Genomic DNA, 19663 nt, shown 5'->3' with positions numbered 1-19663 from the left:
ACTGGACGCAGATGGGCTGAAAACTACATGTCCCAGGAGGTCATTGCGGCCGTAGAGCAGTAGGCGTGGCTTAGGGCGGTGTGTGTACATACTACTGTACGGTGAGGGGGAAGACGATGGCACCTGGCTTGGGTGCCTTATGTGTTGTGCTGCTGGTAGTGGCCGAGGGACCCGGGCGAGGGGTGACAGGGAGTGGGGGAGGAGGAGAGGGCAGCCTGTACCAGTCTTCCCCTCTGCTGAACCCGGATCTAGGCAGACATGCAGGCACAGGAATCACTGGGGGCTGCGGTCGTAGGGACCCGGAGTCTGACTCCGCCTGGGACCTGGAGGAATGTGGTGAGTCACACTGCAGGGACCCCTGTGACATGTGTGCAACCTGTGCTCTGACCTCTGCTTCTCTAATCCTGACTAATGAATGAGAGTAACCTGCATTCACCCCTGTGTGTGATCTGCTGTCTTCTATAGTACTTCTGCTTCTATTACAATGTACTGGGTGCTGCTCAGGCTCTGTGACACCGTGATGGGTGCTGATCGTGCCCTGTGACACCGTGATGGGTGCTGCTCGTGCCCTGTGACACCGTGATGGGTGCTGCTCGCCTGTGACACCGTGATGGGTGCTGCTCAGGCTCTGTGAAATCATGGTGGGTGCTGCTCGCACCCTGTGTCACCAAGTGGGTGCTTACCATACTCCTAACAATGCCAAAGTGATTGTTCTGTGTGGTAGACTGATTGCTGTTATTTTACAGAACAATCAGCGGCTTCTTAGTGTTTGGAAATCTCTAAATACACAAGATAAATGTCTGTTCTTTACACTTTACAATGTAAACAAAGCCTAAATGATCCACACCGATGTCTGCCAGGGCACTATAGTGCATGCACTGACCAGATACCCCCTGCAAGTTTTACCTAACCCCCAAGGGCAAGATCTTGCCCCCTCAAATGATGAAAGTAGGGGTAGTACTTGCAGGGGTTTGCAGCTTGGGTTATTGCGTTTAATATAACACACCAGAAAGCATCATTATGGCTGGCACTAAGGGACTGTAATCCTGCTACATAACAAAATCATCTATTAGACTTCAATGTATGGAAAATACAAGGTCCACATTTTGCCACCCCAATACAATTGGCTTTAAAATAAAAATAAAACATTTGTAAACATTTTAGCCCCAAAAAATATTCCATTCAACGCTTCTGGGTGGCATGGGTGAAAAACCAACAAGATTACATTACAGCTCATGACAAGAATGCATTCTTGTGGGGGGTTGAGATAACATGTACACATCTATTTGTGTATTGGAGATATAAAGGCCTGAAAAAAAGAAGCCCTTCTTTCTGTCATGGAGGATCTTCTAGTTCTGGGTTGGGTGGATTTGCTCAAATTTGCTGCAACAGATTTTGACACTTCTAGGTATGTCCACGCTGTGGCTCTACCCATCTGGATTATAACGCAGTGCATGGCTTATTAGGTGATGAGAGACGCCACTGCATATGGGGGTGTAACGGGTATTAGGGCCACCCTCAGTGTTAAATATCTAATGCTGCCAGGATGTGAAGTGGCCTTTCAACACATGGGCTTCCAGAGAAGTAAATGTAAAACCTTTTTGTTATAGGGTGTTGTTTGAGTAAAGGTGACCCTGGTTGTGTGGAATACCCCTCCTAAATAATAATAATAATAATAATAATATTGCGGTACATCATGGAGAGCCCATGTCTTGAAAAGCTGTCGCTTTTATTCCCTAGCCTGGTACCCCATCACACGCTCTGGTACCCCCCGTAGGTTGGAAGGTAAGCAGCTTCTACAAACCTAAAAGTGTGGAACTGCTGTGGCTGGGTGAAAGGTGAAATGTAAATTCATCAGACCACTGAAAAGGAAAGTAGAGAACATGTTTTTTGATCACAAATGGGCCTGCAGTAACAAATTAGGCATTACATTGTTTACAGATTTATCTACTAGATGCTTTTACACAACCAGGCTTTTCTTGTACTTCAATGTTATGAAATATGTGCTTATTACAAGGTAAATCTGTGTTCGCTTGAAATATCCAATCATGTTAGAGGGAACATGAAAACAGAATTTATTCTGGCTTTTTTGTCTTTATCCTTTACTTTGCACAGTAATCATTTTAGACAAAATGTGTTCCCGGAAAATTATAAGTGGGGCACAGCATTCCAGCTCCCCCCCACACCCTTTTATTCTGTCAACAGGGGCACTGAGTATTTGCCCAGATTGCTTACCCCCCCCCCCCCCCCAATTAATACTGGCCCTGGGTGTACATTTAGTTTTAAATCACTGTTACTCATAATGTAAACCAAAAGTGCACTAAAAGAATGAAACTAAAGATTCAGCTTAATCGCAGGATTCTGAATGTGTGTCGCCATACTTCTATAATTAAAGAGTAGATCCACTTCCCTAAAGTTCCCTTACAAAAACTGACTTTTTGGAAGTATTTGTGATTATGAGTATTAGGAATGTGAACTGTGAGTATTAAGAATGTCCCCCACCCCACCAATATGACAGCACCGGGGTCTGGAAATAGGTTAAGTTGCATAAGTTGTGTAGGTGCAGCTATACCTATTATAAGATTTAGCTGTAATGTAACTATTGATGCAATTTTCTCCATTATATGGACTCACAGCACACCATAGTGAGATTTTCTACTCCCTTGTAGTTTTTTAAAACCATCAAAAACCTGGATATATCAAAATGAGCATGGCATAGAGGAACATCTAAACATAGGTAACTGCCAATGAAAACATCTGTAAAATGGATGAGGGGATCCTGAGATGTAGACAAGTGAAATCAATTGCAAATGTTGACTTTCCCTTTTCTACGTATAGTCTTGGCCTGTCACCTTTTCAGATATGCGTAGTGGTCCTTTAATGCAATGAATAGGGAAGAGTAAGTGGAAGAATAAAGTGAGATTGTCTATAGAAGCCGATCTACTCATCATTTTTTTACTTGTGATTTTTTGCTAAGGATAACCCCTGGTTATTCTCTTTTCTGGCATAAAGTTTGCATTCCAAGGGCATGCGATTGGGTTACATGCTGTCTTTGAGTATTTTGACCTCAGTGAATGAAGATACTTTATCTGGGTGTGGATTTATATCTCTGGATCATGTAAACACAAACAAATTGTTCTATTTGAGGTAGAGGGTTATGGCAATTTCTTCTAAGTTGCACAATTTATCTTTTTGGTTGGAATGCAAGAAGTTCTGTCTTAGTGACTTGCAGCCTCAGGCTTTCTGTGAAATAAAGAAAGTGTAGCATTAGGCCTGAAATGTTTTACATACGGTATATTGTAGGGAGATTAAAATTATTTTAGGGGCTAATGTATTAGTTTTTTTGGTAATATAAACCAAATATAACATAGCTGGACATGAGCTTAGGCAGAATACAGTTAGGTTGGAGAAATAGTTATAGACTACAAGTAGCCTTTTTTTAATTTATTAGTAAGAACCTGTTTAACTAGCTCTGGGGAAAAGACACAATGTCACCTGGCGGCTGACACTGCTTCTATTTTCTTGTGATTTTTTGCTTAATTATTTATTTTTGGGCCCATACATACCTTTTGGTTCAGGTACCATTCACATTGTTTTGTCCACTGGCATGGCATTGCATGAAAGCCAAAAAATGAGCACAGGTCCATTATGGACAAATTGCAGACAGACAACATTCTTTCTGACGCAACAAACCACAACAGATTTTTTCTTTTTTTGGACATGCTATCTGGCTATCTGGCCTCAGGGGACGTATGTTACAAATGCATTATTTACACATATTAGCAGCAAAATAATTCACTGCAGATATTTGGGGGAAAAAATATGGTCCTAAGGATTCTTTTGACAGATAAAGTATTTTTAAATAATATGACAATAGTGTAACCATTAATAGTGTGGAGAGCGGAGCAGTCTTCAGTGTTTAACATGCAAAAGCTGTGCAGAATATATAATTTACAGCATGGTTTGGAAAGCAAAGCAGTCTGTTGCGTGCAACATACAGAGTAAGGTGTGGGGTTTGTATCACACAGTGTGGTATAGAGAGCATAGTAGCCTGTTATATGTAACATAGAGCACAGAATGACAACTGGTAGGACTAGTGCCCATCCTCCAGTATATTTCAGCTCTATGATCCTTCATTAACCTTGTAAGGCATGTATTTGTCTGCAATAAGGATATATTGCACAGTGACAGGCTACACATATGACATTTTCAGTTTATTTCTGTTCTTTCTTTGTCTAGTAATAGACATGGGTTTGTCATAGACCAAGCCAAACTGTATAAAAGTGCTGAGTAGTCTACATCAGCAGTTGCCAACCTTTCGAGCTCATGGACCACTAAATTCATAACTTTAAATCCCATTGACCGTTATGAATTAAAAAAAAAAAAGATAAATACATTTGTAAAATATTGATCTTCCTAATGAATGGTGCTTGACGAGGACTGTGCAGGCTCTGATTCATTGATCAGCTCACGGGTAAGTGAAGTATTAATATTGTTACTATTAGCATTAGTTGCATTATCTTTGGTAATGCTAAGGAAATGCAAAATATTTGTTTGCTTTTTCTCCCTCATTATGGGTTTATTTCATTCCAATCCAAGACCGAACAAGAAAGGATAGTTATCAAAGTCAAACTATTTGATGCCAATAAATATAACAGTTAAAGAAAATACAGGTAAGGTTTTACTTACCTACGATCAGATGAGAATCAGTATTCAGGGAGCGGGGTGACTGTTGTAATGGTGGAAACAAAACTAAAGCGTACGGCTCTGCAACGCCTCATACAAACTAAGACTACACTGTCGTCACGCTGCGCCTCCCTTGTTTCTCTGTCTCCAGTACAGTTCGTGAATTTAGTGCAATATTAGGGTCAAAATTGTCATTCAGAATTTAAGAATTTATCAGAATATTATTTTTGTTTTATTATTATTAAAACATAAACATTGCAAATAATGTCCAAATTTTTCTGTGGACCACCAAAATATTTTCACTGGTCTACATAGACCTCCCTTACTTAGCTATGTTCTTTGGCAGGGCTGCATAGATCAACAATCAGCAGAACCTAGTTATGTGTTGGCTAGCATGTAATGCTGTGTATTAATTTCTTTTACTGGAGCTCAGCATTGATTTAACTAATAATAAAGACTACCTTCAGTCTAAAACATGGAGGACAGGACCTTTTCTGGGCAGATTTTCCCTCAACGTTTATGCAGAGAAAACTGTCCACAAAAACAAATTGGCACCAGCGCATCCTATGGTTCAGTTTGCAGGCAGCCGGTGCTGCTGGTAAAAGGGTTTAACCTGACTAACTGTTGAGAATTTGGTGGGAGACAGCTTTACCAGGCTTTTCATTTATAATCAAGGCTTCATAAATATTTCTTTTCATTCAACAGATTTGTGTTTAAGGTTTTCTGTTTGCATTGAAAGATTGTCGGCTGCTGTGAAATTTGGCTCCTTTGCAAAGAGCTGTGACTAAATTTCCATTTATAGAAGTAACCTGCTATAGAGCAGGCAAGGTCACCGAGTATTGTGTATTTCTGCTGTAATCTGTTGTAAATATCTCTGCTGATAATATATGCTGTCTCTGGTTTTTGTTACAAATGTTATACCTTGCAGTTTTTTCTATACTATTATACCATTTGTGTGGCTCTGTTTACATTGCAAGAGAAAGTTATTGTCCATTTAACACCAGCTCACAAATTAAAGCGCAATTAGAGTCTGCATAAAGTACATTTTTGAATAACTCCTTATTGCCCATAAAATTATCGCACATGCCTTTGTCCCAAGTAATACCATCTGTGTAAAGGACAATTTTTCCTATCTCATAGTACAATAGTGGTGGTATCAGCCAATATGCATGGTTAGGTCATATCCTATTCAGGGGGAGAGCTGTACACCTAAACACTGTCAGTTCATCCATCAGGACCAGGACTCCTGGTTTGTTTGCTTGGCAATTAGAAGCATTTATTGTGCTCTCTATACATTAAAGAAAACAGTGGAAACCTACTGCGCTGGAAGTTTGGAGAGTGGAACTTAAGGTGCGTACACACTTCCAATTTTTATCGTTCCAATCGAACGATCGATTGGGCAAAAAATCGTTCGTTAAAAAGTAACCAACGACGCCGACGAACGAGGAAAGTCGCTGGAAACGAACGACCGGACCGACGGATCGGATTGGACGACGATCGTTGAACATCGTTCGTGTGTACGGTCGTTCGTTGATCGTCCATGTTCAGAGCATGCGTGATGAACGAACGTCCGTTCACTTTCCTGTCGTGCACATAGTTCCTCTATCGCTCAAACGATCGTATCTATTGTGTGTACAATATCTACGAACGATCGTGTCGTTAACTCTATGTGCAGGATCGGTGCTATACGATCGTTCGTATATATCGTGCATGAACGTTCGTCGTTCGTTTTCCAACGATAATAATTGGAAGTGTGTATGTAGCTTTAGTCTTACTCTACTCGGGCGGTTTCCCCAGAGTTTAACCTGATCATTTAAAAGCCCATATTTTAAATTCCCATGCATTCCAATGGGCTAGTCCACTCCAGGCACATTTTTGAGCGTTTAAGAAAACACTCCTTGCTGTAGTTTCAAAATAAAAAATGCAAAGAAAAGACCAGAAAATACCTCTATTGATTTCATGTGCTTTTAAAAATGCTTAAAACATCAATAAAAGTGGGAAAATGGGAGGCATTTATAGCCATTTTTACACGTTTTCAGGTGTTTTAACACCTTAATATCAAAGCTTCTATTGAAAACAATAGAGGTTTTTATGAGCCTGTTTGGCAGGATTTTGGAATCTGAAACCCCCAATATTAAGTGGAATCCCAGATCTCTGCCACCTCACACTGGGAAATGAGAACAGGCGTACATAATGCCCTTAAACCATTCCCTGAATAGGTTTAATTTTTATATTAAATAATGAGATGAGTATTTAATGTTAAAGTTGTTATATTATATGTATGTGATTTGTGCTTAACTTTACTTAAAGCGTACCTAAACCCTAAATCTTTACTTTACATAAAAGGGTAGACAACCTTTTTATATAAAGTTAAAAGGTAGGTTTTTTTTTTAATGGAACAACCTTTTTTTTAAAAAAAAAAAAGTGCAGTGCGAGGTCGGGTGACATGCAAAGAAGACCGAAGAAGATAGCAGCACCTGGTGCTTTCCCGCGCTGGGCCTAAGAGGGATACTGGGACAACGTGGGACACGATCGAAAAAATCTCTTAATGGATCGACGGATCTTAGTGATTAAAGGTAAGTGTGTGGTTTTTTTTTTTGTTTATACTTTAGTTCTGCTTTAACTTCAAGTTGCCACATTCACCACTAGTGCTGATTGGCTGTTTTCCTTTTCTCAACCAATTAAGGGAGAGGTCGTATTAGGACCCTGCATCCGAATTCTCATCCCAGCATTGGCACGTGTTCTGTATCCATATCTAACTCAGGGATGCCAAAGCCACAATTGATGTCTGTAACCAATGTTTGTAGATGAATACATGAGTGTTTTGGATTATGCTGGCAAATAATATATATGTGAATAACTTTTACTGATGCTAATATGGGGCATTGATATGCATACCACTTGTATTTATATGTGTGGCTGTATATGTATCTTTCAGCAGTTTCAGCTAATCCTCAGCTCATTATTTGCCAAATAGGAAAATACAACAGTGTAAGTAAGCAGAATGTTAACTTACCACAACTCTCAGAAGATGCAAAAGGTATTCAATAAATAATTCTAAATATAATTAAAGTGGGGTTTAAATCTAAACTACATTATGCAGCATTCTATCTTTTTATACAGACCCCCCTTCCCTATTCCTGACTTCTATACGCCGTACTTGTTATCCACGTCACATTGCACAGACAACAGAAGGGTGCAGGCTCTTAAGCTGCGTACACACGTCCAATTTTTATCGTTGGAAATGAACGACGAACGAACGACCGATTGGCCAAAAATCGTTTGTAAAAAAAGTAGCCAACGAACGAGGATAGTCGTTGGAAATAAACGACCAGACCGGCGGATCGGATTGGACGACGATCGTTGACCATCTATCGTGTGTACGGTCGTTCAGTGATCGTGCATGTTCTGAGCATGCGTCTTTGAACGATCGTGTCGTTATCTGTATGTACAGGATCGGTGCTATACGATCGTTCGCAGATATCGTGCAGGATCGTTCGTTTACCAACGATAATTGGAAGTGTGTACTTAGCTTTACTCATCCTGATTAAGCTGCTTCTATGGAACTTGTTTTCATGAAATGGGAAACAGCAGTAGTGAATGAAATTTTCTGTACCCAGGGCAGATCTGTGACATTGGCTGGCTTTTGATGGAGCATGGGTGTCGTCAGATAGGTAATGTGTGCTATACTGCCCTTTACTGATATTTCTGAACAAAAAATTGGAGAAAGCAGCAGAGAATATAATGAGCAGTATTGTGTTTTATCAAGCACCAGTGGCAGCAATAGGGAAATCCTGGCTTCCTCTTTGATAGTGGAGGTATTTCAGATTAATGAAAATGTCTAATAGATCCTACTGTACAGAGATACAGAAAATGTATATAGCTATTCCTGCTGCCAATACTGTTGCTTTGACTAGAATTGCATTTGTAAAAATATAATTGTTGACGGTTCATGTTCTGCAGTGTTATCAGCCTTTAGTGTTCAATACAGAACACAATAGTCCAAGGTCAAATGTATACAGGAAACTTAATAACTCATCCTCCTCTTGTCCCCCCCAGCCTACGTTTGCAGATAAATCTCAGATTAATTAAAAAGGAAAAGAGTCATACAATAACCACAATTTGCTGTGCTTCCTGTAAATCATATTATAAGCCCATTTCATATTAGATTTTTATTTATGAAACAACATTGTATATAAACATTTAAAAAAGCAAAAAAATAAAAAAACAGAAAAAAAGTTAATGTTAAAAATGTATAAAAATTAAATTGGTCTAAACCAATCATAGTTTCCCTTTTCATATACGTTATCACCACATTACACTGTCTAGTGACATTCATGGCATAAATAAAATAATCTGAAACCTAAAATTTAGGGACGAACTGAGGATTTTATGAAAACGATCTTGAAGCGAACTGTTTAAGCGAAAGTAAACCCAACACAATAAAATCACCTTACCTTCAATCCCGCAGATCAGTCTGTCTATCAGGAGGTTTCTTCCATCGGGTCACGCATCGTCCCGGCATCTGTCTTTGGCCCGGCGTACAGGGAGCGCCGGGTGCTGCCATCTTCTCCTCTTTTCTTCCGGGTTCTTCTTCCACGATCTTACACTGTGCAGGCACGAGATCATGTAACCTAGATTGGGAAAAAAATTGCTGATCGGCAATTTTTTTTCCTATTGATGAAAGCAGCCAAGAGCCTCCCAGGATGCGTGATGTAGGTATCGCAGGAGGCTCTGCACTCCCATTCATTCTGGATTGCCTAGGTGAACGAGAATTAGGGGGGGCAGTGCTCCACCTTTTTTTTTTTTTTGTTAAAATAAAGGGTGTAGCACTTTAAAAAAAACCTAACAAACAAAACGTTATCCTTAAATATAAAGGTTGTCTACCCTTTTATGTAAAGTAAAAATTCTGAGTTTAGGTACACTTTAAGTTACAGAAGGGGACTATCTGTCCACCATGCTGTTTTTGTTAATTACATCAAATCAATGCAACCTTAATGTATTCTTAACACTAAACATTATTTATCAGATTAACATACATGTACAGTGGTGCAAATAAAAGTGCTGCAGATTTCTTCTGGTTATTAAGAGACTGTTTACATGCATAATATACAAATGTTTCCTGTTAAGGTCTAAATGTTGAGTGTTAAAATAACTGGCATCCTGTCGTGGTTAATTAGGTGATTTTCTACAACCTTTTCTGGAGCTACAGAACGCAAAAAAAGTTTTGTAAGTTTATTTTACTGAAATTGTTACAAAAATCGTACCACAATGTACAAAGTGTATTCGATTTTTTAAAGTAAGAAAACAAGGACTTCTTGTGTCTGAGAGCCATTTTGTTCAGCTTTTTGTTTATTTTGAGCTTTAAATAATCATTTGTGGCCATACCAAAGCAGTTAAAGTGGAGATAAAGTGTCATTGGCATAATAACTGCAGCAAGTTGTGTGGCAATTGGCTAAAAAACAGAGCTGCATATTATTCCTGGGTCAGTGTTTTAGAAGGTATTCAAGGCAAAGAATCAGAACATCAACCAGGAAAGTTGTATATTTTAGAACCAGGGCATCAATGGCAGTTCTCATATTCTTTGTATAGGTCTGCTTTGGGATTGGCTTAAACATGGCAAAAAACAGTGTATAGCATTGCTTGCTGGCTGGAAATTGTGCATGTTACATACTTATATGTGACATTTTCAAATTAGTTCACAAAAAATGTTTACAAAATGAATTTCTAGTCCTATAAAATATATGAATATGTGAACTTAAAAACTAATAGTGTTTAAAGTATACCTAAACTCAAAAGACAACTCTTTTTAGTAAAGTAAAAATTCTATTTGTTTAGGCTTTTTTTAGTGCAGCACCCTTTTTTAAGGTGTGTTTTTTTTTTTGTTTTAGGCACTTTTCAGCTTAGTTCCTTTTAAGCTTAGTTTAATTGTATGGAAGTGTGCAATGAAATGGAAGTACCGGTGTATTATCCTTTTCCTTTCCAGGTTTTTTCTTTTGCATTTCATGACATGCTAATAAACTTTTTAAATGAAAGCTTATCATTTTAAGAAAAAAAATCCTATTTTAGCCCCATCATGTCATCATTAGCTCTTCTTTTTCTCTTTGCAAATAATCAGATCTTGGCTGGAATGGGGGCTGTACATGTCTTCCTGAAAAAAAAAAAAACACTGCCTTAATAATATTCTTCTTATTATTGTTACTATTATTACACCACAGTATTTATATAGCGACAACAGATTATGCAGCGCTGTACAAAGTCCATAGTCGTGTCACTAGCCGTCCCTCAAAGGAGCTCACAATCTAATGACCCTACCTCAGTCATATGTCTTTAATACAGTCTAAGGTCAATTTTGGGGGAAGCCAATAAACCTAACTGCTTGATTTTTTGGATTGTTGGAGAAAACCGGAGTACCTGGAGGAACCTGCAAACTCCATGCAGATTATGTCCTGGCTGGGATTTGAACCTGGGACCTAGTGCCCACATATGATGTTGAAGCCTTTATTATGAAAATGATGGAAATCCAGTAAATAAATTGGCAGGTCAGCTACAGTAAAGCTGCGTACACACCTGCAATTTTTCTCGTTGGAAAGGATCTTTCACGATCCTTTCCAACGAGAAAAGACTGCACGATGCATGAACGGTGCTGTACATACAGCACCGTTCATGCTCTATGGAGAGGGGAGGGGGAGAGCGACGGAGCGGCACCCTGCTGCGCGCTCTCCCCTTCCCTTTCATTAGGATCGGTCGTCGTCCATCGTCCATGGATCCGCCAGGACGGTCGTCGGACGATGGACGACGACCGACTGTACACACGGCAGATTTTCGCCCGATAATTGGCCGATACCGATTATCGGGCGAGAAAAATTTGCCGTGTGTACGCAGCTTAAGGCTACAGAGGAAAGATGATACTGGCTGGCCTCAGCTAGGAATAAGGGTGGATTGCATATTGCTTGTGGTAGCTTCTATTAAATATTGTGAGACGTTATAAGGACAAAAAAATCAATTGCATTTAGAGTATTTTACTACAGGAGATGAGCCTGTGCATCTGCGTAAGATGGATTGTAGTTGAGAATTACATTTTTTCCATTACATATAATTACAAAGAAAAGTGTTGTTTCCTAATTGATACGCAAAACAATCTATTTTTGCTAATTTGATTGTATGTAGAACAGAAAACCAGATTTAAGTGATTCATTGCATCCTAAATCCATGTTTAATGAAATTATCAAATTGTGTCATCTGTTCCTTGTGGTAGTTTCTGGAATGTTTAACTCCCATTCTAAATTTCAAGTAAATAAGAATAATTTTGTTGTCTGTAAAAGATACACTTAGAATATGATTTTGTGGTTGTGGGAGACACTCAAACTGACCAAGCAATATTGGGATTAAACCTCCACTAAACTGACATGCTGACACTAGCTTTCTTCTTCCCATGCTTTCTTTTTAATTTCTTAATAGAAGTCATTTACAACCTTGATTAAGGCACATTGGTGTTGATTCACTAAAAATTCTGAAGCAGTTCCAGTGCAAAAATGCAAGCAAACATTGGTATAAAATGATATTTAGAAGCAGTGTATTGTGCTTTTCATGAAAAAAGCAAAAATTTCCTTGAAGTTCCAAAACCATCGGAAATTTCCTTGAAGTTCCAAACCATTGGAAATCACTATAGGAGGATTATCACGACTGCATTCATAAATACAGCCGTGGGAATCATGTCAGTGAGTGATCCCCGGGAACTACAGGTGGGAATGAGGGCAAGCCAACTTGCCAACTCCGCCTTTTTTCTGGCCTAGTGATTGTCAGCTGCCTGGACCGACATTTGCTTTTGACCCTGAATCTGCAGAGCCAAGCTTTTGGTTACCTTGCTTGGCTACCTGACTGCTTTTGTATGTGCACTGGCTCTGATTTCAGGACTTTTTCTTAGCTAGACTTTCCCATACTTGGTTATATCCATGGATCTCCTGGTTACTGACCCTAGACTATCTGACCTCCTGTTGTGTCCCTGTCCTTTTTCTGCGGACTCCTGGTTGTCCTTCAGTCCTTGTTTCCTAGATGCAATCCTTTATGCACAGAGTCCTGGGGAAAACCAAGCTCTGGAATGGTGTAACTAGCCTTCTGATGCTAAACATATGTATTATACTAATGCAGAAACCACACTTAATAAGCTTCAGAATATTACATTCTTGTTTAGATAAACATTAAAAAAAAACTATTAGCAGTAATTTTACTTCTTACCAGTGTAACAAATATTTAAAATGTTTTACTTTTTTCCCTTTACTTTCAATATTATTATTATTATTATTATTATTATTAATATTATTAAACAGGATTTATATAGCGCCAACATATTTCGCAGTGCTGAACTTTGCAATTTATTGATAATATTTTTTTTTTCCTCACAGATTCAGCATTTTTTACCTTCCGTGATATGGATTGTGAGCCAAGAGGATCACCAGCTTGTGAATCTATTGTTTCTCAAAATACAGAGAAGATCCTGGTAATATGTCGTTATTTTAGTATCACCCAATTCATTGTTTTGTTTATTTCATAGGACAGGTTCACGCTTGCTTCTTTATGCAATTTTGCATGGCTCACTTTGGCTGGTACCTTGTCAGTCACTCAAGCTTTTTCACGGCAGTCCTGAGTCAAAAAGAACCAACGTCGGCACATGTGACAGCTGGCACTAGTACAACTCACTGCAGCCCCTATTCATTCCCTGTGGGGCAGCACATATAGCATCTCCCCAAGCAGCAGCAGTTCCCGACGTGAGGAAGCCGTGAATTAGCTCTTATTTAGAAAACTTGCAGAGCATTTTGCCATGCCTTACTATAACATCTATGATGTAAGTTGGGATTTTCAGTAGGTCAATCTGAAATTTCTGAAAACACATGATCTGACTTTTTTTATCACAAAAAGATGCTGTGATAAAGCTGTATCATTTCCTTATTTAACTTTTTGCCATGGTGCCTTGATGACTGCAAATCATTCCCGTCCTGAGGCAGCCCTAAGACTGTACTTTTATTAAAACCAGCTTTGTCTTATATTTCTAAAGACTATTGTTCTAAGTGCTAGTAAATGTCCAAATATTGTCAATTTGATGAATTTATAAAATAATGAGCACAGTAGTTGCTTCTTTATTATGTGAAGTAGAAGATTAATAAACAAAGATATCTTTACATGTCAAAAAAACATATTTTGCGTTTACAGTTGGTTGTTCTGACAATCTTGTGAGCAGGAAGGTTTGATATTGCAGAAGGGACAGGTGATGTTTGTTCTGCAAAAAAAAATGAATTCTGATTGTTTACACCACTTTATTTAGTGTACACTGAGCCTAACATTTATTTAAGCACAAATAAAATCCTAGTGCTGATTTCCCTATCAAGCAAGTTAGGTGGAAGGATCTGCACAATTTCTAAGACTAATTTGTCAGTGACGGAGTATTTAGTAAGTGTGGTGGCTTTTTAAGAATGTACCTTCTTAAACATCTGAACTTTTTAACTTTTTTTTTTCTCCAGAGCCAGGCAAAAACTCTAGCTGAACAGAAGAGGCTGCCTTTTCTCACTGAAGATGATGACATAAACGAGGAACTGGGTATGTTTGCCAACCATGGAAACCTATTAGACACATACAGTATAATGAACAGATCAACAGGTAAAGCCATGTCAATAGTCTAACATCTTGGGTTAAAGTTTAATGTTTTTGCTGTAAAGCAGAAATTTGGAAGTTTTATTATTTTGCTTGATTGTGTTACTGTTGCATATATACCAATCTCTTTGGCAAGCCCCAGTATGTCTTGATATCTGACCTGGAAAAAAATGGACACTTTTGGCCTGCGGACCTACACCGTTTGGCCTGCCATTTTTTGCCAGGTACATTATTGGTCTAAGTTGCTTCCCCAAAAATAGGCAAGTGAACTGGACTGATTGGTGGAGTCGGCAAGAGACTCAAATCAGATATACTGAATATATATATACTGTTTTATTTGTGTATTACCCAAATATATCTAATAGAGGACTAATTTATTCAAGGTAAATAGAGATAAAGTTAGAATAAAACTTCTTTCCTCAGCACTTGATCAGAAGATGACCTGCAGTTAGTGAGCTATATTAAACTTAGATCTATCCCTAAAACATGAGCTCTATCTTTATTCAGGGCAGCCCAATTAATTTTTGATTTTGTTACTTTTTTTTTTAATCTGTAGACTTTGAGCAGCCACTAAGGAAATATCATCATATGTAGAGATTATAAAATGGTAAACCGTGATTTGCTTTGAGTTGTCCATAATTAGCAGTTGCTAAATAAAGCTATACCATCACTTTTTGACAAAAATTTTAATCAATTTGCGTGTGCAAATGATCATAATTAATAAATTAATTGCAAATAATGTTTTTTGAACAGTTTTAAACTGGGCTCTAGTTATACAACAGGGAAATAGACATTCCCTCATGAGACTCTTCCAGGTTTATGCCTTTAAAGCAGACTTAGACTCAACATTTTTACTTTACATAGAAGGGTAGACAACCCTTCTAAATAGGTATGCAGTATCATATGTGCAACACCCTTTAAAAAAAAAAAGGGTGCAGCACCGCCCCTTTAAGTCTTAATCAACGTGCAGAGCGATTAGGATTTTTTTTTTTAAAAAAAAGGCTGTTGCACTTAAAAAAAAAAAAAAAAAAAAATTACATTTTTACTTATTTAGAAGGGTTGACGTAGCAAGAAGACAGAAAATAAGACAGGAGTTGCTAGCACCCGACGCTTCATCTGTGTCAGGACAAAATTGAATTCCAGGACGATGCAGGACCAGATCGCGCGAAGGACAAGTGCCATCGAGGGATCTGCAGGATTAAAGTTCTGCTTTTAATGGCAGTAGTTGATTCCCACCAGGGAATCTTTGAGGGAATGTCAGATTCCCTGTTTTATAAACATACACTACAGCACTATACACTATTTACATCTCTTAGTAGTAGTATCACTTATCCCTCCTAATCTTCTAGTATTCTCTCTTTGAAAAAGTGCCTGCATGACTCTGCCCCCAAAGCATTTTATCAGTGTTACTGCCTCAATGTTACATTTCCATATTGACACTGGGTGTTTTAGTGATATTCGGTTACTGAAAATACAACTTTATCAACTTTACCACTATTCTTGGTGCCTGTTCAAAGTGTAGCAGTTAGAAATTGTTTTATAGTTGGATATTACACTTTAAAAGCACATAAACATTGTTCTTTTTTTTTTATGTATTTTAAGACACTTATCAAAGTTACATGTATGTGACTAATTGCATGTATTCCTTATATCCAAGCTATAGGATACGTGTTAATAGGGAGCGGCCTGCATGATGAAGCAATTAAACATTTCTCATCAATGCTTCAGGTAACCTGAGTCGTACTTCTTTTTCTGCACCTTAGTTTTTTTTACTGTTTTACTATATAAATTGGCTTTAAATGCATTTTTGTCCATAATAGTAGCATGAACACTGTTGCAGATGCCAGCTATATCGGTTCTTTTTTATTTTCATTCTTTGCTGTTTGGGAGATGCACCATGTTTTTTTTTTGTTTTTTTTTTATATTTTACTCAGTGATTCTTAACTTTAAGGTAGAACTGCAACCAGCTAGTTTGTTATTAAATAGGACAGAGTTTGTCTTTTTTTTTTTTTTTTTTTTTACTGCTGACTGGTATCCAAAGTGGAGATTTTTCTTCCCAGTCCAGCTGTAATTGTTTTATTCTGGCTGTATATTTCTGTTGAACAGAAGTGAGGCAGAAGTTTTGAAGAATGTTTTTTATTTTTGTGACATCCTGGTAAATATGATGAATACATTAATAAATAGTAAGAGACTAAGCCATGTTCATTTTACTTGAAACAAAAGAAGGTTTTAGTAATAAAGTTTTAGGTTTTACTTTTAGACAAAGGGTCTTGCCTTAGAATACAGCGTCCTGCTTTTCATACTCTTTATACGCCTTATAGACCAGAGACATTATCACATTCCCACTGTAGGCCTGTTTATTTGGTAATAACTTTGTCATCAGTTGCAATAAAAAACTTCGCTATTCGGTGGTAAACTTAGGCTTTTTAACAATATTGTTTTGCAAAATGGGTCCAGCAGAGAAGTGTGCTTCAGGGGTCTGCTGGAACTCCTGACTGCACATTTTACATTGCACATTGTGCAGCCAGGAAGGTGTGAGATCCTTTGATCTGCTAGTTGTATATCTGTAAGCATCTGCTAGACATCCTCTGCAGGGCTTTGATTTGCTGCCTTTCACTAGAGATCAAAGCTAGGGCATGGGGGATAGGTGGCTTAGATCCTGAGCAACAGTAAAGAGAGGCACACAGTTGGGTTACTTGACTGGAGAAGATACACTTTCATCAGTGAACATGGTGATCAGCAAACCTGAAATGAATCTGGTCCAGAGTTGAAAACATTTGCTAACAAAAGCAAGTGACTTTGGAGAAATCCAATTCAGATGTGCTGGATCACCCAGGTTCACTGATGAAAATGTATCTTCTCCAGCCTTGGAGAGCCGTATTAATTGGGCACAATGAAACAATTCATTGACACTTGCAGACTATGGAAAAGTAAACTTTTACACAGTTATTTGCTTTGCAAGCAGTTGTTTGAATTCACTGATCAGTGCTGGAGCACTTTGCTAGCACTTTTCTATAGATAGTAATAGGTAATATTGATGATGTTTTCTGTATTTTTTTTTTTGATAGGATGATGCTGATCTTGTAAGTGCAATATATGGAAGAGGAATAGCATATGGAAAAAAAGGACTGCAAGTAAGTGTTACATTTCTTTAACCTCCCTGGCAGTATGCATATTAAGTATTTTTAAATGTAAAAGCGGTACATTTAAAAATACTTAGTATTTTAAATTTCCCGCCTCACAGCCGCACGGTCTAAACCCCCCCCCCCCAATCAGCCACACGCTCCCGAGCAGATGCCCGGCCGGCATTTGTTTCCCCTGGCCTTGCGTCCCCAATGTTCACAGGCTGGTATTACCAGGTGAAGAAGATGTGAGGCAACGCTGGAGGACGCTGCGGCCTCCACTTACCAGGTAGGCTGTTTAAACTCCCTGGCAATTCCACCCCGAGTGTGGCTCAGGGTTACCCCTTTTGGTATGGATAATTCACCCTGAGCCACACTCTGGATTACTGCTAAGGAGGTTAATAAACTATTAATGTTTTACCTTTTAATTTAGAAAGTTTCATCCATCCATTGTTTTGCTTAAATAATTATTTAATTATTTTATTTTGGAAGCTGGCTGCGGACGCCCTGCCAGGTAGTCACACTCACCCTCTAACCACCAAAAGCTCTGGGACACCAGCATATTACCTTTTCAATTTCACAATCATCACCACATTTACCAATATTGTTTCATTTTAACTGGAAATATTGGTGGAAATCTATTGTAACCATATCCCAGAACCAGGGTCACCAACATTGATTGGATACTAAACCATAATATAACGAATTTGGATATCCCAATAGCTATATTGTGCTTATAATATTACATACTGAAAGTTTGTATAACACAAGATTTCTCATCTCTAGATATTTTTGATAATATATCTCTGGCTCCTACAATAACTGGAACTTTGATCCTATTTCAGTCCACTTATCCAGGAATTTTCTTGAGCACTTTTTTCCACACATATCTGCAGCCAGATCTTACAAAAATACGTAATTTCAATTTTCCAGGGATATACTGACCCAGCTGTATCTTACATAATATTATTCAGCACCCAAATTGTGCTGAAAAAGTCGTCCTCGGCTTATAATCCAGTCAGGTGCATGGGTCCCTCCAGAAAAGCACCCTCTGCCAGCCGATTCCTGCTCCTGCCGAACCAGCCTAATCCCAGTCGGCAGAGGTCGCCAACCCACGGCTCTGGAGCCTCCTTGTTATGGCTCCCTTCCCTATTTACCACGGCCGGCGTTAACATTTCCGCCTCTGGGGTAAGGGGACACTCGCTCTCCTCCGTATGCATTGTCAAGGGGAGGGATTTCCCTTCAGGGGCGTTCCTGGTGGGGGGCAGAGCCATCAGCACGGGACTTGAGAGAGTCCCTCGCTGATAGGAATCCCGTGTTGCCAAGTATTTACGCGTGAGACATGGGACTAGATGGAAAAGCAGTAACCGAGAGCCAGCAAAAAAGAAGTAAAGTAAGTTTAAAGATAAAGTATATCAACTAAGGATGCATAATTTATCAGATGATTAATAAATGATTAGTAACTAATCATTAATATATATTAATCATCTGACAAATTATTATTACTACACAATATTTATATAGCGCCATCACTAACTGTCCCTCACAATCTAATGTCCCTACTATGGTCATATGTCATTAATGTAGTTTAAGGTTAACTTTTTGGGGGAAGCCAATTAACTTAAAAAAATAAAGAAGTGAACCTTACCTGTAGAAGTGAAACTTGCCAGTAGCTGCAGCATTTCCTACCCTCGGCTTATACTAGAGTCAATCAATTTTTCCTGTTATCCAAGGTAAAAATAGGTACCTCGGTTTATAGTCGGATCAACCTATACTCGAGTATATACAGTACCTTAGTTCAAGTTTATTTAAGAATTATCAGCAAATGTAATATAAAGACTCTGGTCATATTGCCAATTGTAATATTGCCAAAACTATTGATTTTGTGTTTGGAAATAATGAAAAACATTCTTACATATTTTGTTTTCCAGGATATAAAAAATGCAGAATTAGCATTGTTTGAACTTAGTCGGGTTATTAGCTTGGAACCTGATCATCCAGAAGTATTTGAGCAGAGAGCAGAAGTAAGTACTGGAAAAAACTTTGTTTCAATAAAATTTGTAGCCGATTTCAAATAATCACTTGCTTCTTGGACTTTTTCCACCTTTTTGAAAGGTCATAGTAACAGATGAAACTATCCTCTTTCTCTTCTGTTGTTGCCCAATTTTAATGGTGTAATTATCACAAGTGATTGCAGTGACCACAGT

The 19663-nt window shown here is 38.4% G+C and overlaps 1 protein-coding gene across 4 annotated transcripts in view; it reads left to right on the top strand.

Annotated features, from left to right (window-relative positions):
* The first annotated feature begins 90 nt into the window (after positions 1–90).
* The window catches only part of TTC13 (tetratricopeptide repeat domain 13), a 43938-nt gene continuing 24365 nt past the window's right edge, over positions 91–19663 (top strand). The window contains exons 1-6 of one of the 4 annotated variants that reach the window (XM_072409263.1): positions 91–336; positions 13092–13186; positions 14205–14340; positions 15992–16062; positions 17403–17468; positions 19388–19480. In XM_072409263.1, coding sequence (XP_072265364.1) covers positions 117–336; positions 13092–13186; positions 14205–14340; positions 15992–16062; positions 17403–17468; positions 19388–19480 — 681 coding nt within the window. In that variant the 5' untranslated portion in view covers positions 91–116. The remainder of the gene's footprint in view (positions 337–13091; positions 13187–14204; positions 14341–15991; positions 16063–17402; positions 17469–19387; positions 19481–19663) is intronic. The other 3 variants (XM_072409265.1, XM_072409264.1, XM_072409266.1) reach the window with 3 other exon arrangements.

This window comes from Pyxicephalus adspersus, chromosome 4 (assembly GCF_032062135.1).
Source record: "Pyxicephalus adspersus chromosome 4, UCB_Pads_2.0, whole genome shotgun sequence".
NCBI classification, from domain to species: Eukaryota; Metazoa; Chordata; class Amphibia; order Anura; family Pyxicephalidae; genus Pyxicephalus; species Pyxicephalus adspersus.
This window is presented reverse-complemented; position numbering and strand designations above follow the sequence as displayed.